This window comes from Hipposideros armiger, unplaced genomic scaffold (assembly GCF_001890085.2).
Source record: "Hipposideros armiger isolate ML-2016 unplaced genomic scaffold, ASM189008v1 scaffold_168, whole genome shotgun sequence".
NCBI lineage: Eukaryota > Metazoa > Chordata > Mammalia > Chiroptera > Hipposideridae > Hipposideros > Hipposideros armiger.
This window is the reverse complement of record NW_017731518.1, coordinates 177231-195464: the sequence shown is the minus strand read 5'-3', so window position 1 is coordinate 195464 and position 18234 is coordinate 177231. Positions and strand designations below refer to the sequence as shown.

The 18234-nt window shown below is 37.6% G+C and overlaps 1 protein-coding gene across 3 annotated transcripts in view; it reads right to left on the bottom strand.

The window, feature by feature from the left end:
* SLC41A2 (solute carrier family 41 member 2) overlaps nucleotides 1–18234 on the bottom strand; it is a 126161-nt gene that overhangs the window by 37203 nt on the left and 70724 nt on the right. For all 3 annotated transcript variants that reach the window (XM_019651894.1, XM_019651893.1, XM_019651891.1), the window contains 2 exons: nucleotides 12779–12926; nucleotides 7648–7727 (listed from right to left, as the gene is read on the bottom strand). In XM_019651894.1, the coding sequence (XP_019507439.1) occupies nucleotides 7648–7727; nucleotides 12779–12926 (228 nt within the window). The remainder of the gene's footprint in view (nucleotides 1–7647; nucleotides 7728–12778; nucleotides 12927–18234) is intronic.

Below are 18234 nucleotides of genomic sequence, written 5' to 3'. Positions count from 1 at the left end.
CCGCTCACAGTGGCTCACGGCAGCCCAGAAAAGCTCACGCCCACTGCTGGCCAGCCCCACTGCAGCCTATGCTGTCAGTAGCAACTCACGGCAGCCCAGCTCCAGGTCAAGCTGTTGTTCACCATCTTAGCTGTAGAGGGTGCAGCGTCACTGGCCCTCATGTGGAATCTGAACCGGGGCCCCGATGCTCAGAGCTGGCGTCCCAAGCCAACTTCTAACCAATGTGCCACTCGGTTGGCCCCTCACCTGCCTGTTTTTAAGCTGAGAGATTGATTTCTTGTGCCAATGCACCAAAAATAAAACAATTTTAAACATTATTTTTTTAAATTGAGGTACAATTGACATACACTCTATTAGTTTCAGGTGTACAACGTAATGATTTGATATCTGTATATATTGTAAAACATTATATTTTTAAAATAATTTATAATGGCTTGACCTTAAACAAACTAAATGTAGCCTCACGATTTCCTCACCACATCTCATTTAGTAAAGCAAAAGCTAAAGATAACTTAAAATGCAGTTTATCTTGGGCTGGCCGAGTNAGAACAGAGGAAGGGAAAAATAACATACAGTTACACAGTGGCAAGCCATACACTCCCCATGTCTCAGGGGAGCTTGGAGATTTTTTTTTTTTTTTTAGTTTCAAAGACCATTACCAATTGGTTAACCTCAGTCTCTTGATCTACAATTCAGCGGTTCTCAACCTTTCACAGAGGTCGCCTAAGACCATCAGAAAACACATATTTTCGACGGTCTTAGGAACCGAGACACCGCTCCTCTATCCGTCTCCAGGCCCACATGCAGACACGCCCACATACGAGTACCCGGCAACCCCTGTGAAAGGGTCGTTCGACCTGGGTCGCCATCCACAGGTTGAGAACCGCTGATCTACATAATGTAAAACATTGCCAGTCCGAATATCCCATGGGATCCTTTTGCCTGAGTCTTCCAGGAAAATGCAATCCACATTACAGAAAAATGAATTATATGTTATCACAGAGTGGAATTTATGGTCAAAATATCAGATTAAACGTTCTTACCACTACCTGGTAGTTAACATTAGGAAATTATTAAATCTTCATGAAGTCAATTCTTTAGTAAAATAAATGCAATATGCCTGAAACTCCAGGAGTTCCCATTAAATGGTATACTATAAAGTCCAAAAATAGTCATCCTTAGAAATACTTCAATATTTTAAGCCTAATTTTAAAAACGAATGTTGCATAAAACAAACTAGTTATATGTCAAAGAATAAAATTCTCTGCCAAAACACAAAGATCATGCTGTGATATAACATGAATCTCAGACACAACACAGTTTAAAGTATTTCTGTTACCCAGGTAATAAAACTTATTATAGAAAAATCAGAATAGAAAGAAAATAAAAATCAAGCATAGTTATATCATTCAGAATTATACTGTTAGCATGCTGGTATACAGCTTCCTAAACATTTTTAAACATGTATATTTTTAAAATTAAAAACAAATTAAATTTAATCAAACAAACATGTACAAAGTAAAAATACCACAAAACTTATTAAATAGTCCCTAATCCCACCTCCCAGATCCTGCTTTCCACTAGCATTCTTTTCATCTTCCTTAGCCGTTTCTTCTGGCATTTAATTCTGTAATTCTAAATAACACGTTTTTAGTACTATTTCTTGATTTTCAAATTTTTACCTAATGACTTCCACTATGGCAGGTGGACGATTTAGTTTGGATTATCCTTCCCTCCCCACTTTAGTCTCTTCAGAACTCCCTTCCCCTCTCCCCCCCCCCATTCTGCCAATCTGGTTATACTTTTTGGTGAAATATTTAGGGTGATTTTATTATAACAATGGGATCATTATTCACAAATGAGCCACAAAGTATGTTATTAGATTTCTTCACTGGTAGTTTTGGCTTTGTCTCATGTTTTTCTTAATTTTTCAGCTACTTATTACTAATTCAGCCTCAAATTTGGAACCAAGTTTCATGAAAGGCCTCTTAAGACATTTCAGGTAACTCATCAATTCCACTCCTGTTTTTCTTAAGAGTCATTCGTCCTCAAGCCCAGTGTCCTCTGCCCACCTGGACAGCTGCTCTCTAGGCCTGGTGCACAGCTGCCACCTGTAATCTCCCTGTGCTGGGTCTTGGTGTATGGACTATGAACCGAGTTCCAAAATTTCATAGGATCCTGTTGCCTGAATCTTCCAGGAGAGAGCCATCTACATTCCAGAGAAATGAACCACACGCTGTCACGGAATGGATTTCCTCATTCCCGTATCTATCAACTTTTATACGAAAGGGTATATGGGAAGTAAATTTTCTGAGATCCTGCAGGTCTGAAAACTTCTTGAATCTATCCTTACATTTGGTTGACACTGAGACCTATATTTTATGTTCAAAATGATTTTCCCTCTGAATTTTGAAGGCTTCACTTCTAGTGTTGGTATTTGACATCATTCTCTTTCCCAGTCTTTCATATGTAACTCTTTTTCTCTCTGGAGGATTCTGGGATTTATGACTATGTGCTTTGATTTGGGTCCCTCCTACGCCAATTCATGGTGCTGGGTCCTCAGTGGGCCATTTCAATCTGGAAGCCCATGTTCTCAGTTCTGGGGAATTTTCTTGCGTTATTTCTTTGCTAATTTCCTTTCCTAATTGTTTGCCTCCAGTCGTCCACCTCTTTGCTCTCTGTTCTACTTTCCCCGAGAGTTCCTCAACCCTATCCTCTAACTTCACTACCAAATTTCTTGTTTCTGCTATTTATATATTTTTAAATGCCTAAGAGCTCTTCCTGTTTTTCAAACCCTCCTTATTAAAGCATTCTGATCACAATGCTTTAATTTGTGAATGCCATCATTCCTCTTATTTCTCTGAGGACACTGGTGATCATTTTTTGAGGTTTTTCAACTATCCCTGGACTTGCTCTGAGAACTTTTTTTCTTTTTTAATATTTTTTGTCTGTCTTCCATGTTAGAAGACTTAATCAAATGTCTGGCGATCCGTCACAGTCTGCTCCTCCTTAAGGGGTACTGCAAAGCACCCTTGGAGCTCTCTGTGTACCTGGGCAGAGCTTAGCAGCAGGTGGGCCGCACTGAACAATGGCCAGGTAGGCATGCAGCTCTTTCGCTAAAAGACCCACAAGGGTCAATGTCTGCAGGCTTTAACATCGTCATGCTGATGACTTTCCTCAGAAAGACTTTATCCAGCAGTCTACGAGCAAAGAAAAGGAAGTGGGATAGGGTTTCCACTGTTCACCATGTAGACTTCCACTTAATTCTCCAATTTTTCACACAGTACTTAATCCATAGCCTCACTCGTGCAGGGGATTCTGAATCTAGGGCCTCTCTGATTTAGCCCCTCCAGAGTTAATGCTCCTCTTCTGCTAAGGTGGAAGGGGGCAGTCACCCGGGTGGGCAAGCTGGAGAAAGGCTTTGAGGATCTAATTGCTTATTACATAAACTCTCAACCAATCTTCTTCATTTCAGCTTTCAGAAGCAGGGCTTCTAATTCCTCCACCTTTCTGCGTTTCTGGGGCTCAGAGCAGCTTACTTCTTATGGGTGCCCCCTCGCTCTGCAAGCGCTTATATTTTAGCTTTTTATATTCTGATGGTTCAGTTAACAATCATCCATTTGTTGACTCTCACACCTGCTGACCCCTGTGCTCTCCTGTCTTTGTGGTTTCATCACTTTTCATTATTTTACTGTAAGTTTAGTAGTTTCAGGAAAGAAGGTAAACGTGTGTCGATCTACCATACTTAACAGGAAATTCACACTCATTTCTAGCTTACTCTTTTCACCAAATGTATAATGAACACCTTTCCATGCCAATTGAAATGTTACAATGTAATTTTTAATGGCTGACTGATACTCCATTTTGTGACTATGCCACACTTTATTTGATCAATACCTAACTGCTAGGCCTCTAAGGTGTTTTCTCTCTTTTTCATTCATTAAAAATTCCACTGTGGGATTGACCGGTTAGCAGTGCTCATAACACCAAGGTTGCTGGTTTGATCCCCACATGGGCCACTGAGCTGCGCCCTCCATAGCTAGATTGAAACAACTACTTGACTTGGAGCTGGTGGGTCCTGGAAAAACACACTGTTCCCCAATAAAAATCTTTAAAAAAAAATGCAGTTTATCTTAAAAATGTTTTAAAAATCCACTTCAGGGAGTTCTGAAAATTTTTCTAAAGGAAAATAAATTTCTTTAAAAGCGTGTTTGAAAGGGAAACAAAGTCACATTGAGTAGGTTGCATAATTAAGGCACTTAAATGCTGAGCTCTGTTCTCTGCGGCGTTGACTCTGGCTCGGACCACAGGGGTTTGAAAACGGCCTCAGACACTTTTGTGACTTCAGTGGTGTTTAACCTCTTGGAGCTTAGTTTTTCAATTTGAAAAATGAGGACAATTTATATCTAACTCACAAGAGGTAGAATTAAATAAAATAAGGCATACAGGAAAGACCGTTAACAGTCTCTGGACCTGGTAAAAGCTCAACAAATGTTGACAAACGATGATGATGAAACAATTTGTACAGATAATGTGATTCTGACTTGGTATTTTCTTAATTGTAAGTCAGGACACTTGCTGGAGAATTCATTAGTCAGAGAATGTGCAGGAACTGTGTTTCTTTCCAATTCACATATTTTGTTTAAAAAAAAAACCAGAAAGAATAAACCACTTGGTGTCCATATTTTAAATAATCATTTAATCTGCCTTCTGTTTACTCAATGAATTTTCCATTAGAAGTTAGTGATGCCTACTTTTAAAATCTGGATTTTCTAAATCTGAGCTCACTTTGTGAAGTAAACAACTGGAAGAGAACACTGAATAACTGGCATGTTTTGGTAATAAATTATCATCTGATAATAAAACATAAACAAGGCCAGTAACATACCTATAACTGGAAGTAAATTAACATTTCCTAGAAACTGAAGGAGGTTGAGAGCCTTTATACTATACAGGCACTTCACAAAGAGTTATTGATTAAACCACTAAGAACAGCTTATAATCATCCATGGAGTTCTCTTCATAGCCCCCAAAAGGAGAAGACTCGAATGTTAAGAATTACACTACTTAATGCAAAGCAAAAGATGGCATTCAGGTACATTTTTCAATGCCAGATATTTGCCATAGGAAAGCATAAATGGTAGTTTCCTTTTCATGTTCACATATTCCGGAGATTCTCTTGGGGGTAATGTTCTATTTGGTATTTTATTAGATATAGAATGCTTCAATGCAAATTCAGAAAGCATGAGCTATTAAACCCAAGATTATCTACACTATGTGTAACTTTCTTTGGATTGAATTTGAAACAAAAGACTATTAATGATTAGTTGTAGTTCTCTTCTAAATAACCACATTGGTAGAACTTTATAGAACACTTTTATCATTTCTTTGTTACCATGTCCAGGCTAGCACATGTGATTATCAATACAAATAAACCCTTACAAATGATCAACTTAACATTTTCCTCTTCCCTACATTTTCTGATCTGCCTCATTCAGCAATCTAGGAAACACAGACACAACTGGTGTTAAAACTGCATCAAACTGGGCCAGTTGAGTGGGTCAGTTGGTTAAGAGTTAGCTTAAGAGCGCGAGCTCTGAGCAACAGGGCTGCTGGTTCGATTCCCACATGGGCCAGTGACGCTGCGCCTGAGCTGAGCTGTTGCTGAGCTGCCAACAGGTGGCAGGATGGCTCAGCTGGTAACAGCACGTGCCCCTAACAACAAGACTGCCTGTTAGATGGTGGGCTATGCCCACTTGCAACTAAGACTGAATTCGGCACCTTGAGCTGAGCTGCTGCCCTGCATGGCTCAGTGGTTAGAGTGTGCGCTCTTAACAACAAGGCTGCTGGGTTCGACTCCCACATGGGATGGTGGTTATGCCCACCTGCAACTAAGATTGTAACACAGCACCTTGAGATTAGAGGCCACGATTTGCCAACAGGCAGCCAGAAGGCGACTGGCACCCTCCACAACTAAGACTAAAAAACAACCTGGCTGGTCCCCCTCCCCAATTCCCCAACACTATTCCCCTTCCCCAATCCCCCAATTTAAAAAAAACAAAACTGCACCAAACTAAAAATACACCAAACTAAAAATAAAATGAATTGAGACTTTAGAAAAGGACTGGTATAATTTTTCCAGGTAAGGTGAATAAAACTGTAATGTAAACAACATAATTAGTATAGGAACTCATTAAAACCTTATTTATAATGGGATTGTTGTAATTTAAATTTCTCACTGAAATGTTGGACAATACAGCTCTAACAGTCATTATTGGAGAATATTTACCCTAGTTAATTCATCAACTAATATCCACTGAGGAGGACTTGAACAGGTAGAAGAAAAGCAGTAATCAGTCCAGGCAGTGAAAAATAGAATTTTGCAGAACCACAATATAAGAATCTGGTTAGAATGATAAAGGAAAATGTTGCACGCATCCAACAGTGTATAGCGAGCCTTGAAAGCTAGGCAGAAGAATTCAAACTTGATTCAACAGCCAGGAGGAAACCACTGTTTAAGTTCATTATCTTAAGATGGATTGATGTAATAAAAACAAAGTTGAAGGACGACCAGTCTGTTAGTGATATTTAATTTGCATTGAATAGGGACTAAGTCAGGAAGACTACTTTATTACTTGAATGATGGCTAAAGTGAGACATTAGCAGACTACAATGGTGAGACATGCAGGTTATATAAATAAATGAACAAGTGAATTATGTTAAAGGGCAAATAGACAAGGTCTGGTCATTATTTATTCAAAGGAGGATGAAGGACCAGGTTGAATCAGATGGTGCCATGATTTTAAGAGTGGGGAGAATCGGGGCACCAGGAAAATTGGGAGGGGGGTCTGTAGGAGAAATTTGTGCATGGATATTCTAAAGGTAATGCAAAATTTTACTGTTCAGTAGAAATTTTAGATATAAAATTAGATTTTGGAGAACTTGCCATTATATAACAGGTTTTCTTATACATAACTGCAAAAGCAATTTATGTGCAGTATATCCTGTGACATGTTTTTTCCCCAAGGTAGAATTACTTTTTAAATTATATTGGTTTAGACTATACTAAAATCCAATTTTAATGACAGCCATCCCAAAAGCCATTAGGACTGGATTAAAATTATCTTATTAAACAGAATTCATATAAAAATCCCTGTGAACTTAAGTACTATAATTCCCATTTTATAGATAAGCAAAAACATAAAGCAGATTTTAAAGGAATCAGGAGAGGAGTGAAAGATTTTAATGGACTGAATTGACTCAAGCAACGCTTAAACATTGTTAACTCTAATTATCCACAAAAATTGACAGAAGCAGGACCAAAACAACGTAAGACAGCACATAAACCCAAAGTATCCAGAACTGAAACACCTTGTTTTGCCACACTAATCTTAAAAACGAGGAAGCCTGATGCTCAAACTAATATCTAGTAATAATATTAAGAATTAGTTCTTTTTAAAGGTGTGTTCTGCGTACTGAGAACAGGGAATGTCATTTCCACTGTAAATAGTCACCTGAGGCTGGAGAGAGAACGGATGGGATGGGAATATAGACCTCTTAAAATCTGAACCCTAAGATTCCCATCAGCACCTAATAATATATGAAGAAGGTTTGATATCATTATGAAACTGTACATCTAATTCTTACCATTAATAACTGGTGTGTAAACAACAATTCCAACCAAGTTTGGATCAGATACAGTTGTGTCCAGAATAAGGCCTCCAATGCTGAAAGACACAAATCATACAACTTAGGAAAGAGGAAATAAATGTACTAATTTGAAGCTGTTCTTTACATACAAAACATCCTACTTTTTGATAGATGATTGGATAAAGAAGATGTGGTACATATACCCAATGGAATACTACTCAGCCATAAGATGAAATATACCATTTGCGACAACATGGATGGATCTTGAGGTTATTTATGCTAAGCGAAATAAGACAGAAAAAGTCAAGAACCATATGACTTCACTCATATGTGGGATATAAAACTGAAAGCAACAAAGGAACAAGACAAACAAAGAAAGAAACAAAAACTCATAGGCACAGAGAACAGTTTAGTGGTTACCAAAGGGTAAGGGGCTTCGGCGGGGGGGTGAAGAAGGTGAAGGGATTAGGGGATCAAATATATGGTGAAAACTGACACTGGGTGGTGAACATACAATGCAATGTATAGATGATGTATTATAGAATTGTACACTTAAAACCTATATAATTTAACTAACCAATATCACCCCAATAAACTTAATTAAAAAAGAAAGCGAAAAAAACAATTTAGACATTAATAGAATAACAAATATTCAAAGTAAAAATCGTCAACAGCAAAATGTTGAAAATAAAATACTGCATAAGTGGTAGCCCCACATTTCAGGGCTCTCTTTCTCATCTCCAAGATGTGCTACTTGTAAAAAGGAAAAGCATACAGTACTTTAAGTACATTAAAATGTCTGGAAGGACATATAAGAAATTATTAACAATATCTATCTCTATGGGGTGAAACTGACAGGAGAATAATGATCATTTTATATCCTTCTGTACTTATTAATTCTTTAAAACCATGTGCATTTATTGCTCTTATAACTTAGAATTTTTAAAAGAGCATTTTTTTTTCATATTTGAAGTAAACAAGACATTCAATGTATGATTTTTTTATCATACTAAAACTAGATACAATTAGGGTGTGTCTTATCACTAGTAAAGAAAAACAATGAGTTGTAGCCATAGAAAGAGCAGATCTTGAGAACAGAGGAAGGGAAAAATAACATACAGTTACACAGTGGCAAGCCATACACTCCCCATGTCTCAGGGGAGCTTGGAGATTTTTTTTTTTTTTTTAGTTTCAAAGACCATTACCAATTGGTTAACCTCAGTCTCTTGATCTACAATTCAGCGGTTCTCAACCTTTCACAGAGGTCGCCTAAGACCATCAGAAAACACATATTTTCGACGGTCTTAGGAACTGAGACACCGCTCCTCTATCCGTCTCCAGGCCCACATGCAGACACGCCCACATACGAGTACCCGGCAACCCCTGTGAAAGGGTCGTTCGACCTGGGTCGCCATCCACAGGTTGAGAACCGCTGATCTACATAATGTAAAACATTGCCAGTCCGAATATCCCATGGGATCCTTTTGCCTGAGTCTTCCAGGAAAATGCAATCCACATTACAGAAAAATGAATTATATGTTATCACAGAGTGGAATTTATGGTCAAAATATCAGATTAAACGTTCTTACCACTACCTGGTAGTTAACATTAGGAAATTATTAAATCTTCATGAAGTCAATTCTTTAGTAAAATAAATGCAATATGCCTGAAACTCCAGGAGTTCCCATTAAATGGTATACTATAAAGTCCAAAAATAGTCATCCTTAGAAATACTTCAATATTTTAAGCCTAATTTTAAAAACGAATGTTGCATAAAACAAACTAGTTATATGTCAAAGAATAAAATTCTCTGCCAAAACACAAAGATCATGCTGTGATATAACATGAATCTCAGACACAACACAGTTTAAAGTATTTCTGTTACCCAGGTAATAAAACTTATTATAGAAAAATCAGAATAGAAAGAAAATAAAAATCAAGCATAGTTATATCATTCAGAATTATACTGTTAGCATGCTGGTATACAGCTTCCTAAACATTTTTAAACATGTATATTTTTAAAATTAAAAACAAATTAAATTTAATCAAACAAACATGTACAAAGTAAAAATACCACAAAACTTATTAAATAGTCCCTAATCCCACCTCCCAGATCCTGCTTTCCACTAGCATTCTTTTCATCTTCCTTAGCCGTTTCTTCTGGCATTTAATTCTGTAATTCTAAATAACACGTTTTTAGTACTATTTCTTGATTTTCAAATTTTTACCTAATGACTTCCACTATGGCAGGTGGACGATTTAGTTTGGATTATCCTTCCCTCCCCACTTTAGTCTCTTCAGAACTCCCTTCCCCTCTCCCCCCCCCCATTCTGCCAATCTGGTTATACTTTTTGGTGAAATATTTAGGGTGATTTTATTATAACAATGGGATCATTATTCACAAATGAGCCACAAAGTATGTTATTAGATTTCTTCACTGGTAGTTTTGGCTTTGTCTCATGTTTTTCTTAATTTTTCAGCTACTTATTACTAATTCAGCCTCAAATTTGGAACCAAGTTTCATGAAAGGCCTCTTAAGACATTTCAGGTAACTCATCAATTCCACTCCTGTTTTTCTTAAGAGTCATTCGTCCTCAAGCCCAGTGTCCTCTGCCCACCTGGACAGCTGCTCTCTAGGCCTGGTGCACAGCTGCCACCTGTAATCTCCCTGTGCTGGGTCTTGGTGTATGGACTATGAACCGAGTTCCAAAATTTCATAGGATCCTGTTGCCTGAATCTTCCAGGAGAGAGCCATCTACATTCCAGAGAAATGAACCACACGCTGTCACGGAATGGATTTCCTCATTCCCGTATCTATCAACTTTTATACGAAAGGGTATATGGGAAGTAAATTTTCTGAGATCCTGCAGGTCTGAAAACTTCTTGAATCTATCCTTACATTTGGTTGACACTGAGACCTATATTTTATGTTCAAAATGATTTTCCCTCTGAATTTTGAAGGCTTCACTTCTAGTGTTGGTATTTGACATCATTCTCTTTCCCAGTCTTTCATATGTAACTCTTTTTCTCTCTGGAGGATTCTGGGATTTATGACTATGTGCTTTGATTTGGGTCCCTCCTACGCCAATTCATGGTGCTGGGTCCTCAGTGGGCCATTTCAATCTGGAAGCCCATGTTCTCAGTTCTGGGGAATTTTCTTGCGTTATTTCTTTGCTAATTTCCTTTCCTAATTGTTTGCCTCCAGTCGTCCACCTCTTTGCTCTCTGTTCTACTTTCCCCGAGAGTTCCTCAACCCTATCCTCTAACTTCACTACCAAATTTCTTGTTTCTGCTATTTATATATTTTTAAATGCCTAAGAGCTCTTCCTGTTTTTCAAACCCTCCTTATTAAAGCATTCTGATCACAATGCTTTAATTTGTGAATGCCATCATTCCTCTTATTTCTCTGAGGACACTGGTGATCATTTTTTGAGGTTTTTCAACTATCCCTGGACTTGCTCTGAGAACTTTTTTTCTTTTTTAATATTTTTTGTCTGTCTTCCATGTTAGAAGACTTAATCAAATGTCTGGCGATCCGTCACAGTCTGCTCCTCCTTAAGGGGTACTGCAAAGCACCCTTGGAGCTCTCTGTGTACCTGGGCAGAGCTTAGCAGCAGGTGGGCCGCACTGAACAATGGCCAGGTAGGCATGCAGCTCTTTCGCTAAAAGACCCACAAGGGTCAATGTCTGCAGGCTTTAACGTCGTCATGCTGATGACTTTCCTCAGAAAGACTTTATCCAGCAGTCTACGAGCAAAGAAAAGGAAGTGGGATAGGGTTTCCACTGTTCACCATGTAGACTTCCACTTAATTCTCCAATTTTTCACACAGTACTTAATCCATAGCCTCACTCGTGCAGGGGATTCTGAATCTAGGGCCTCTCTGATTTAGCCCCTCCAGAGTTAATGCTCCTCTTCTGCTAAGGTGGAAGGGGGCAGTCACCCGGGTGGGCAAGCTGGAGAAAGGCTTTGAGGATCTAATTGCTTATTACATAAACTCTCAACCAATCTTCTTCATTTCAGCTTTCAGAAGCAGGGCTTCTAATTCCTCCACCTTTCTGCGTTTCTGGGGCTCAGAGCAGCTTACTTCTTATGGGTGCCCCCTCGCTCTGCAAGCGCTTATATTTTAGCTTTTTATATTCTGATGGTTCAGTTAACAATCATCCATTTGTTGACTCTCACACCTGCTGACCCCTGTGCTCTCCTGTCTTTGTGGTTTCATCACTTTTCATTATTTTACTGTAAGTTTAGTAGTTTCAGGAAAGAAGGTAAACGTGTGTCGATCTACCATACTTAACAGGAAATTCACACTCATTTCTAGCTTACTCTTTTCACCAAATGTATAATGAACACCTTTCCATGCCAATTGAAATGTTACAATGTAATTTTTAATGGCTGACTGATACTCCATTTTGTGACTATGCCACACTTTATTTGATCAATACCTAACTGCTAGGCCTCTAAGGTGTTTTCTCTCTTTTTCATTCATTAAAAATTCCACTGTGGGATTGACCGGTTAGCAGTGCTCATAACACCAAGGTTGCTGGTTTGATCCCCACATGGGCCACTGAGCTGCGCCCTCCATAGCTAGATTGAAACAACTACTTGACTTGGAGCTGGTGGGTCCTGGAAAAACACACTGTTCCCCAATAAAAATTTTTTTAAAATTCCACTGTGATTAGGATCCTGGCAACTAAATCTTCTGCATATATCCTTAACTATATCCGTAAGTCCTGTGAGAGTCCTAGAAGAAGTGGAAGTAGTCAAACGGTTTATACGTTTCTAAGGCTTCTGGATACCCATCTGAGCAATTTACTATTAAAAATAAGTAATATTCTTGTCACATGCATACACAAACACCACTAAATTTTACTCTGCAACCTGATAAGGATTCGTTTGGAGAAAAGTCTGAAATTGGAACAAATGAGGCCCTGTGCATTGACCGCTTTAATCATTCCTGTCACTTATGTCCCGTGTCACCTGGGATAATATAGAACTGGGTGTGAAATCATAGATCCAGGAAATAAAAACAGGTAACTGATCTGTTTTAATATACACATAGATCATGCATATGGACGGCAAACACAAACACACACACATATACACACACACACGCATTTTAATACTAACCTACTTATAACCATAGCTGTTATGACAGGCTCCCAGCCTGAGTGGAGAACTGTCCTTGTGGCTGGATGTTTGGCAGCTATTATAATCCAGATAGGAGTTAGAGCCAGGAAAAAGACACCAACTAATGGAGAAATGTAGTAATACGTCTCTAAAAAAAAAAAGAAAAAAAGATAACATTTCAACCTCTCTTTTAACAAATGTAAATATTAAAAGTAAAAGTTTGCCAGGCAATATGAAGTATTCAAACATATTCATGTTATATATTTTCTAAAAATTTCAAAGTTAAAACTATAGACAAGGTAAAAATATTAAATAATGTAACTGAAAACTAATATATTAATTCAACAAACATTCAGTGAAATAGCTATATGACCTAGATAGGAATAGCATTAATAATAATAACGACTATAAAAAAGCTAATATTTATTTGGCTCCTACTATTTACCAAGAGCTGTGTTAAATGCTTTCTATTCATCATCTCATTAATTGTCCTCACAAGTCTGAAGTAGATACTGTCATTTCAATTTTATGAAGAAACTGAGGCTTAGGAGATTAAGATCACAGCTAAGATGCAGCAGGAGTTGGGAGAAAATGACATCTAACTGAAGTTAGTGCACTTAACTCTAAACTCTAATGTCAAATAGCATATTGTTTTTATCTACAAGGATCTTAAAGTATAAGTATTCCATGGAATACTGGCCAACCTATTAATAATAGATTTCCCCCCATTAGTATGTAGTATTCCACGCTCCAAGAAAAAAAAAACCTGTAAAACTCGTTTTAATAAAGTTAAACAGATTTCTTCACTGCAGAAGTACTCAGAGCCTTTAACACGCTAAGGCAGAATACAGTACACTGTATTAACCATCGTCTGGTCAGACTACCTAGTTTCATTCACATCGTGGTGTTACTACTTACCTTGGACAAGAAATTTAACTTCTATAAACTTCAATTTCCTTGTCTATAAAGTAGTAACAATAATAGTGCCTACATAATGGGGCTATTGTGAGTCTTAAGAGAATTAATACATGTTAACTAGAATAGCGCCCAGGCACATAGCTAACATTTCCTGGACACTTACTAGCGTCATAGTCATTGCCACTATTATTAACACCTTGCTCTTTGGGACACACCGAGGAACAGATTGCCAGGACTTTGTTCTACCTCTCTGTGGGAGATTGTGTTGATCACAGTTATTCATTCTCCCCCCATTCTCATGTTGCTTTCCTATAGAAAAAGTATACTTCTCTGCCTCATTGACTTCGGGCTTGGCTATTTGTCTTGCTTTGTAAACATGATGTATTCCTCCTCTGAACAAAATTTTAAGTGCTTTCAGAAATGACTAGAAGATTTTTCATATATGGATGGATGGATAGATAGGTGATAGACTAGATAGATAGATAGATAGATAGATAGATAGATAGATAGATAGAGAGGTAGATAGATAGATAGATAGATAGATAGATAGATAGATAGATAGATAGATAGATAACTGTTTTCAGACTAGACAGCAGGCATTGCAAGACAGCAATCCCAGAGAGGAGGGAAAGAAATGAGATAAGCCCTACAATAGCCTCAGCTTCCTGACTAAAGACACATACCAGGCCACAGCTCAGGAAGAGAGAACTCCAGCAGGAATTTATAGGGTAGAATACTGGAAAAGAGGAAGCTATCAAAGAAAGAGTTTGAGAACTGAATATCAATCCATAGGGTAAACTCCACAAGGCTAGGCCAAGAATAATTGGGAATTTGTAAGCTGAAAAATTCTCAGAGTTTACAACGGGCTGGAAGTCATTCAAGATCTAACCCCGCGAGAGGAGAGGTCTCTTTGAACGCTGAGAAGATTCAGTAGACCCCAGAAGGCTCATGTCTTAGTAGTAAAGCTAGCCCTCGTGTAAGGTCTGCTCTAGCTCTGCTCAAAAGGCATAAACATTAAATAGGTTCCTAGTTCTTCTTTTTAAACCATGGATAAGGATAAATAACATCTTAATTAGGAAGCATTCTTACCTCCAAAAACAACTAAGGTTGCCAACAATCTATAGGATTAAACAGAAAACTAAAAGCATTAAAATCCATTAAACACAAATGAAAAGAACTACTCTGCTAGGTTAGATCATTTCAATATTTCATTTTCAGGTCAAGAGGGGAGCACCTTGCCAGGTTTTAAGTTATTCTTAACATTAAATCTCTGGAAGGTCATCTCAAGTTGGAAAAAACACCCACCATCCCAACCCCAGAATTATTGTCCTGGGTTTTCAAAGAGAAGGAAAACTTTCTCAGGAAAAAAAACAAAAACAAAAAAAAAAACTAAAAGTAGTGAGTGTGCAGTTCCTCAAAAATTTAAACAGAATTATCATATGGCCCAGCAAGACCACTCCCAGCTATATACCAAGAGAATTGAAAACATATGTTCATGCAAAAACTTGTACAGAAATGTTCACAGAAGCATTGATAAGAGCCGAAAAGTGGAAGAAATCCAAATGTCCATCAGATGGTGAATAATAAACAAAATGTGATATATCCATATTCATACTCAGTCATATAATTAGTCCACACAATGGAATGTTATTCAGTACTGATTCATGTTACAACACAGATGCACCTTAAAAACATACTAATTGAAAGAAGCCAGACATAAAAGGTCACATGGTATATGATTCCATTTTTTGAAATGTCTAAAACAGGCAAATCCACACAGACAGAAAGTAGATTACCGGTTGCCAGATGGAACGGGGAGTGACCGCTAAAGGTTTCTATTTGAGGTAATAAAGATGGAATTAGATAATAGGTTACACAATCTTGTGACTGTACAAAAACTCACTAAATTGTACACTTTTAAAAGGTGAATTGTATGGTATATGAATTATATCTCAATTTTTAAAAATCCCAATGATAAAAAAAGAGGGGAGATGATATTCTTCAAAAATGTCAATGTCATAAAAGACAAAGACTGTACACACATAGATGCATACATATGTATATGCATACATAGAGAAAAAGAAAGAAGGGATATAAAGCAAATGGGGTAAAATATTAACATTAGGTGAATCTGGGTACAGGGTATACAGGGGTTTTTTTGGTACTATTTTTATTTTTGCAACTATTCTATAACTTTGAAATTATCTCTAAATTAAAAAAAATGTAAACATTTAAAAAAGAGTGGGAAACCATGATAAAAGAAGTTTCTAAAATTATCTACTGTAAATGTGTTCTATTTCCATTTGCTAACAAATCTAACATACCTATTCCCACCAAATTAGAACCTATATATAATTGTATAGGGCCCTCCTGCCTTTTCCCTGGCTAACTTCTAATCCAATTCTGAGAGCCAAGGAAAAATTACAAATACAGAAAAAGGGAAGGTACTAAAGCATTCCTCTGTTTAGGGTATACTGGTGTTTTACAGATGTCATAAAATTAAAGAATTACATTTAGAAAACCATTAATGATGCAATCGGAAAGAGAAAATAGTCAATTCAAAGCCCACCATGAACTTCTACATTAATATCAAAACCTAAGAGAATGCCTTCTTTCTAAATGAAATACATTTAAGTGATCCTAATCAAAATAACATTTTTTATTAATTTCTGGGTATTTCATAATGGGTACTGTCGGAGGCTGAAAATGCCCTCAAAGACATCCACATCCTAGTCCCCCAAACCTGTGAATGCGACCTTATACAGCAAAATGCTTTCATAGTCAAGGATTCTGAAATGGGAGGTTGCCCTGGATGATTTGGGTGAGCCTTGAACGTAATCAGAGGTGTGCTTACAGGCAGGAGGTAGAGGGAGATTTGACTACAGAAGAGAAAGCAGTGTGACCACAGACGCAGAGGCTGAGTAACGCGGCTACAAGCCAAGGAACGCTAGCAGCCCCCAGAAGCTGGAAGAAGGAAGGAATGGATTACCCCCCGAAACCTCTATGAGGGACCACCTCTGCTGACACTTTGATTTGAGCCCGGTATAGTGCATTTTGGACTCTGGTCTCCAGAACGACAAGAAAATTCATATTTCTTGTTTTAAGCCACAAGATTTGTGATCATTTGTTACAGCAGCCATAGGAAATGAATACAGGAGAATAAGTAAAACTCTGTGGAATTTTAAGCCTAGTTAATACCTGTGTATATTGGTACTGATTCCATGATATAGGTAAACGACAGAGAAGTAAGGATTAATACAGCTAAAGAAGTTCAAATTGCTATGATTCCATTTAACTGCCAAACACGGCTGCCACCTTTTTCATTCACAGCTTTCACCTTTTATTAGATTGTTGGTGGCATTTTGCAATGACTGTTACATAATTTCATTAACAGCCTTCATTATTCCCACCCTGAATTCTTCTTAAATATGTGGCTGCTATGAGTGGTGTCTTTCTATGTTAGCTGTTTCTGTGTGAACAACAAAGCAATGGGCATTGTAAGTTAAGTCATAAACAATTTTTAAAATGCCCCTTATAATTACCATCAGAATTTTCTCACTAAATTGACCTGGGATCACTCTAAACTAAGATGGTACAGTGCTGAAAAACAATAAAGAAGAAAGGAAGAAAGGCACGCACAATAAATTTAGATTCTGCTCACATCACCACATCAAGGCAGTGACATGCCAGAATGTCCTGTAAAGAACCAGGTGGCACCGCTGTTAGTCTCCATAGAACTGAAGTAACAACCTGAGGCTGCTTGCTGCTGCTCTTACAGCTTCAACCAAGCCATCTTTTTAAAGTTAACCATGAAGAATGAGAAATCAATCAACATTTTGCGTCTAGGATCTTGTCTAAAAAGGGAAAAGCTGATAATTTTCAAATCAATAAAGATCACGTACAAGGATTATACAGCCATGCAGTTAAAAACAGCTGAAAAAGAGTTTTTACAATCCTCTCAAAATTATGCAAGCAAGAAGGAAAGGGCAACAATTGTTGTGCACAGGTATTTCAGTTACTGGCCCAGCTTTAGATCCTTTCAATAGCTCTTACAGGTTACCACAGGTTGAAAGATTACTGAATGAATGAACAAATGCCTTTGTATTTTCTCTGTCTGCAAGTCATACCAAAGCGTATTATAGTCCAGAGCTTAAGATTACTCTCTAAAGTTTCTATTTCCTCTTCTATTTCCGTTCAAAATAGATATTTTCTAGCCACATGTTGCCATTTTAATTTTTCTATAATGATACTAATCTCTAGATACTTCCCGCTAAGGCAAGGTACCTTTCCAATATTTCCCAAATACTAAATCCTCACTGAAAGGCTCCTGTTTTGTTATAATTTATTATGTTATTGGACAGACACTATGGCAAAAAAAATCATGTGGAGGGATATCTATCTTCTATTTTTCATGCATATACCACTTCCTACATAACTTCTACTCACATTAATTAAGTAGCTTTCAAAAGTATTCTAATAGAGCATTTGGTGAAGTGCTATTCACTTAACATCCACTATGGGGTGCTACAACAATAAAT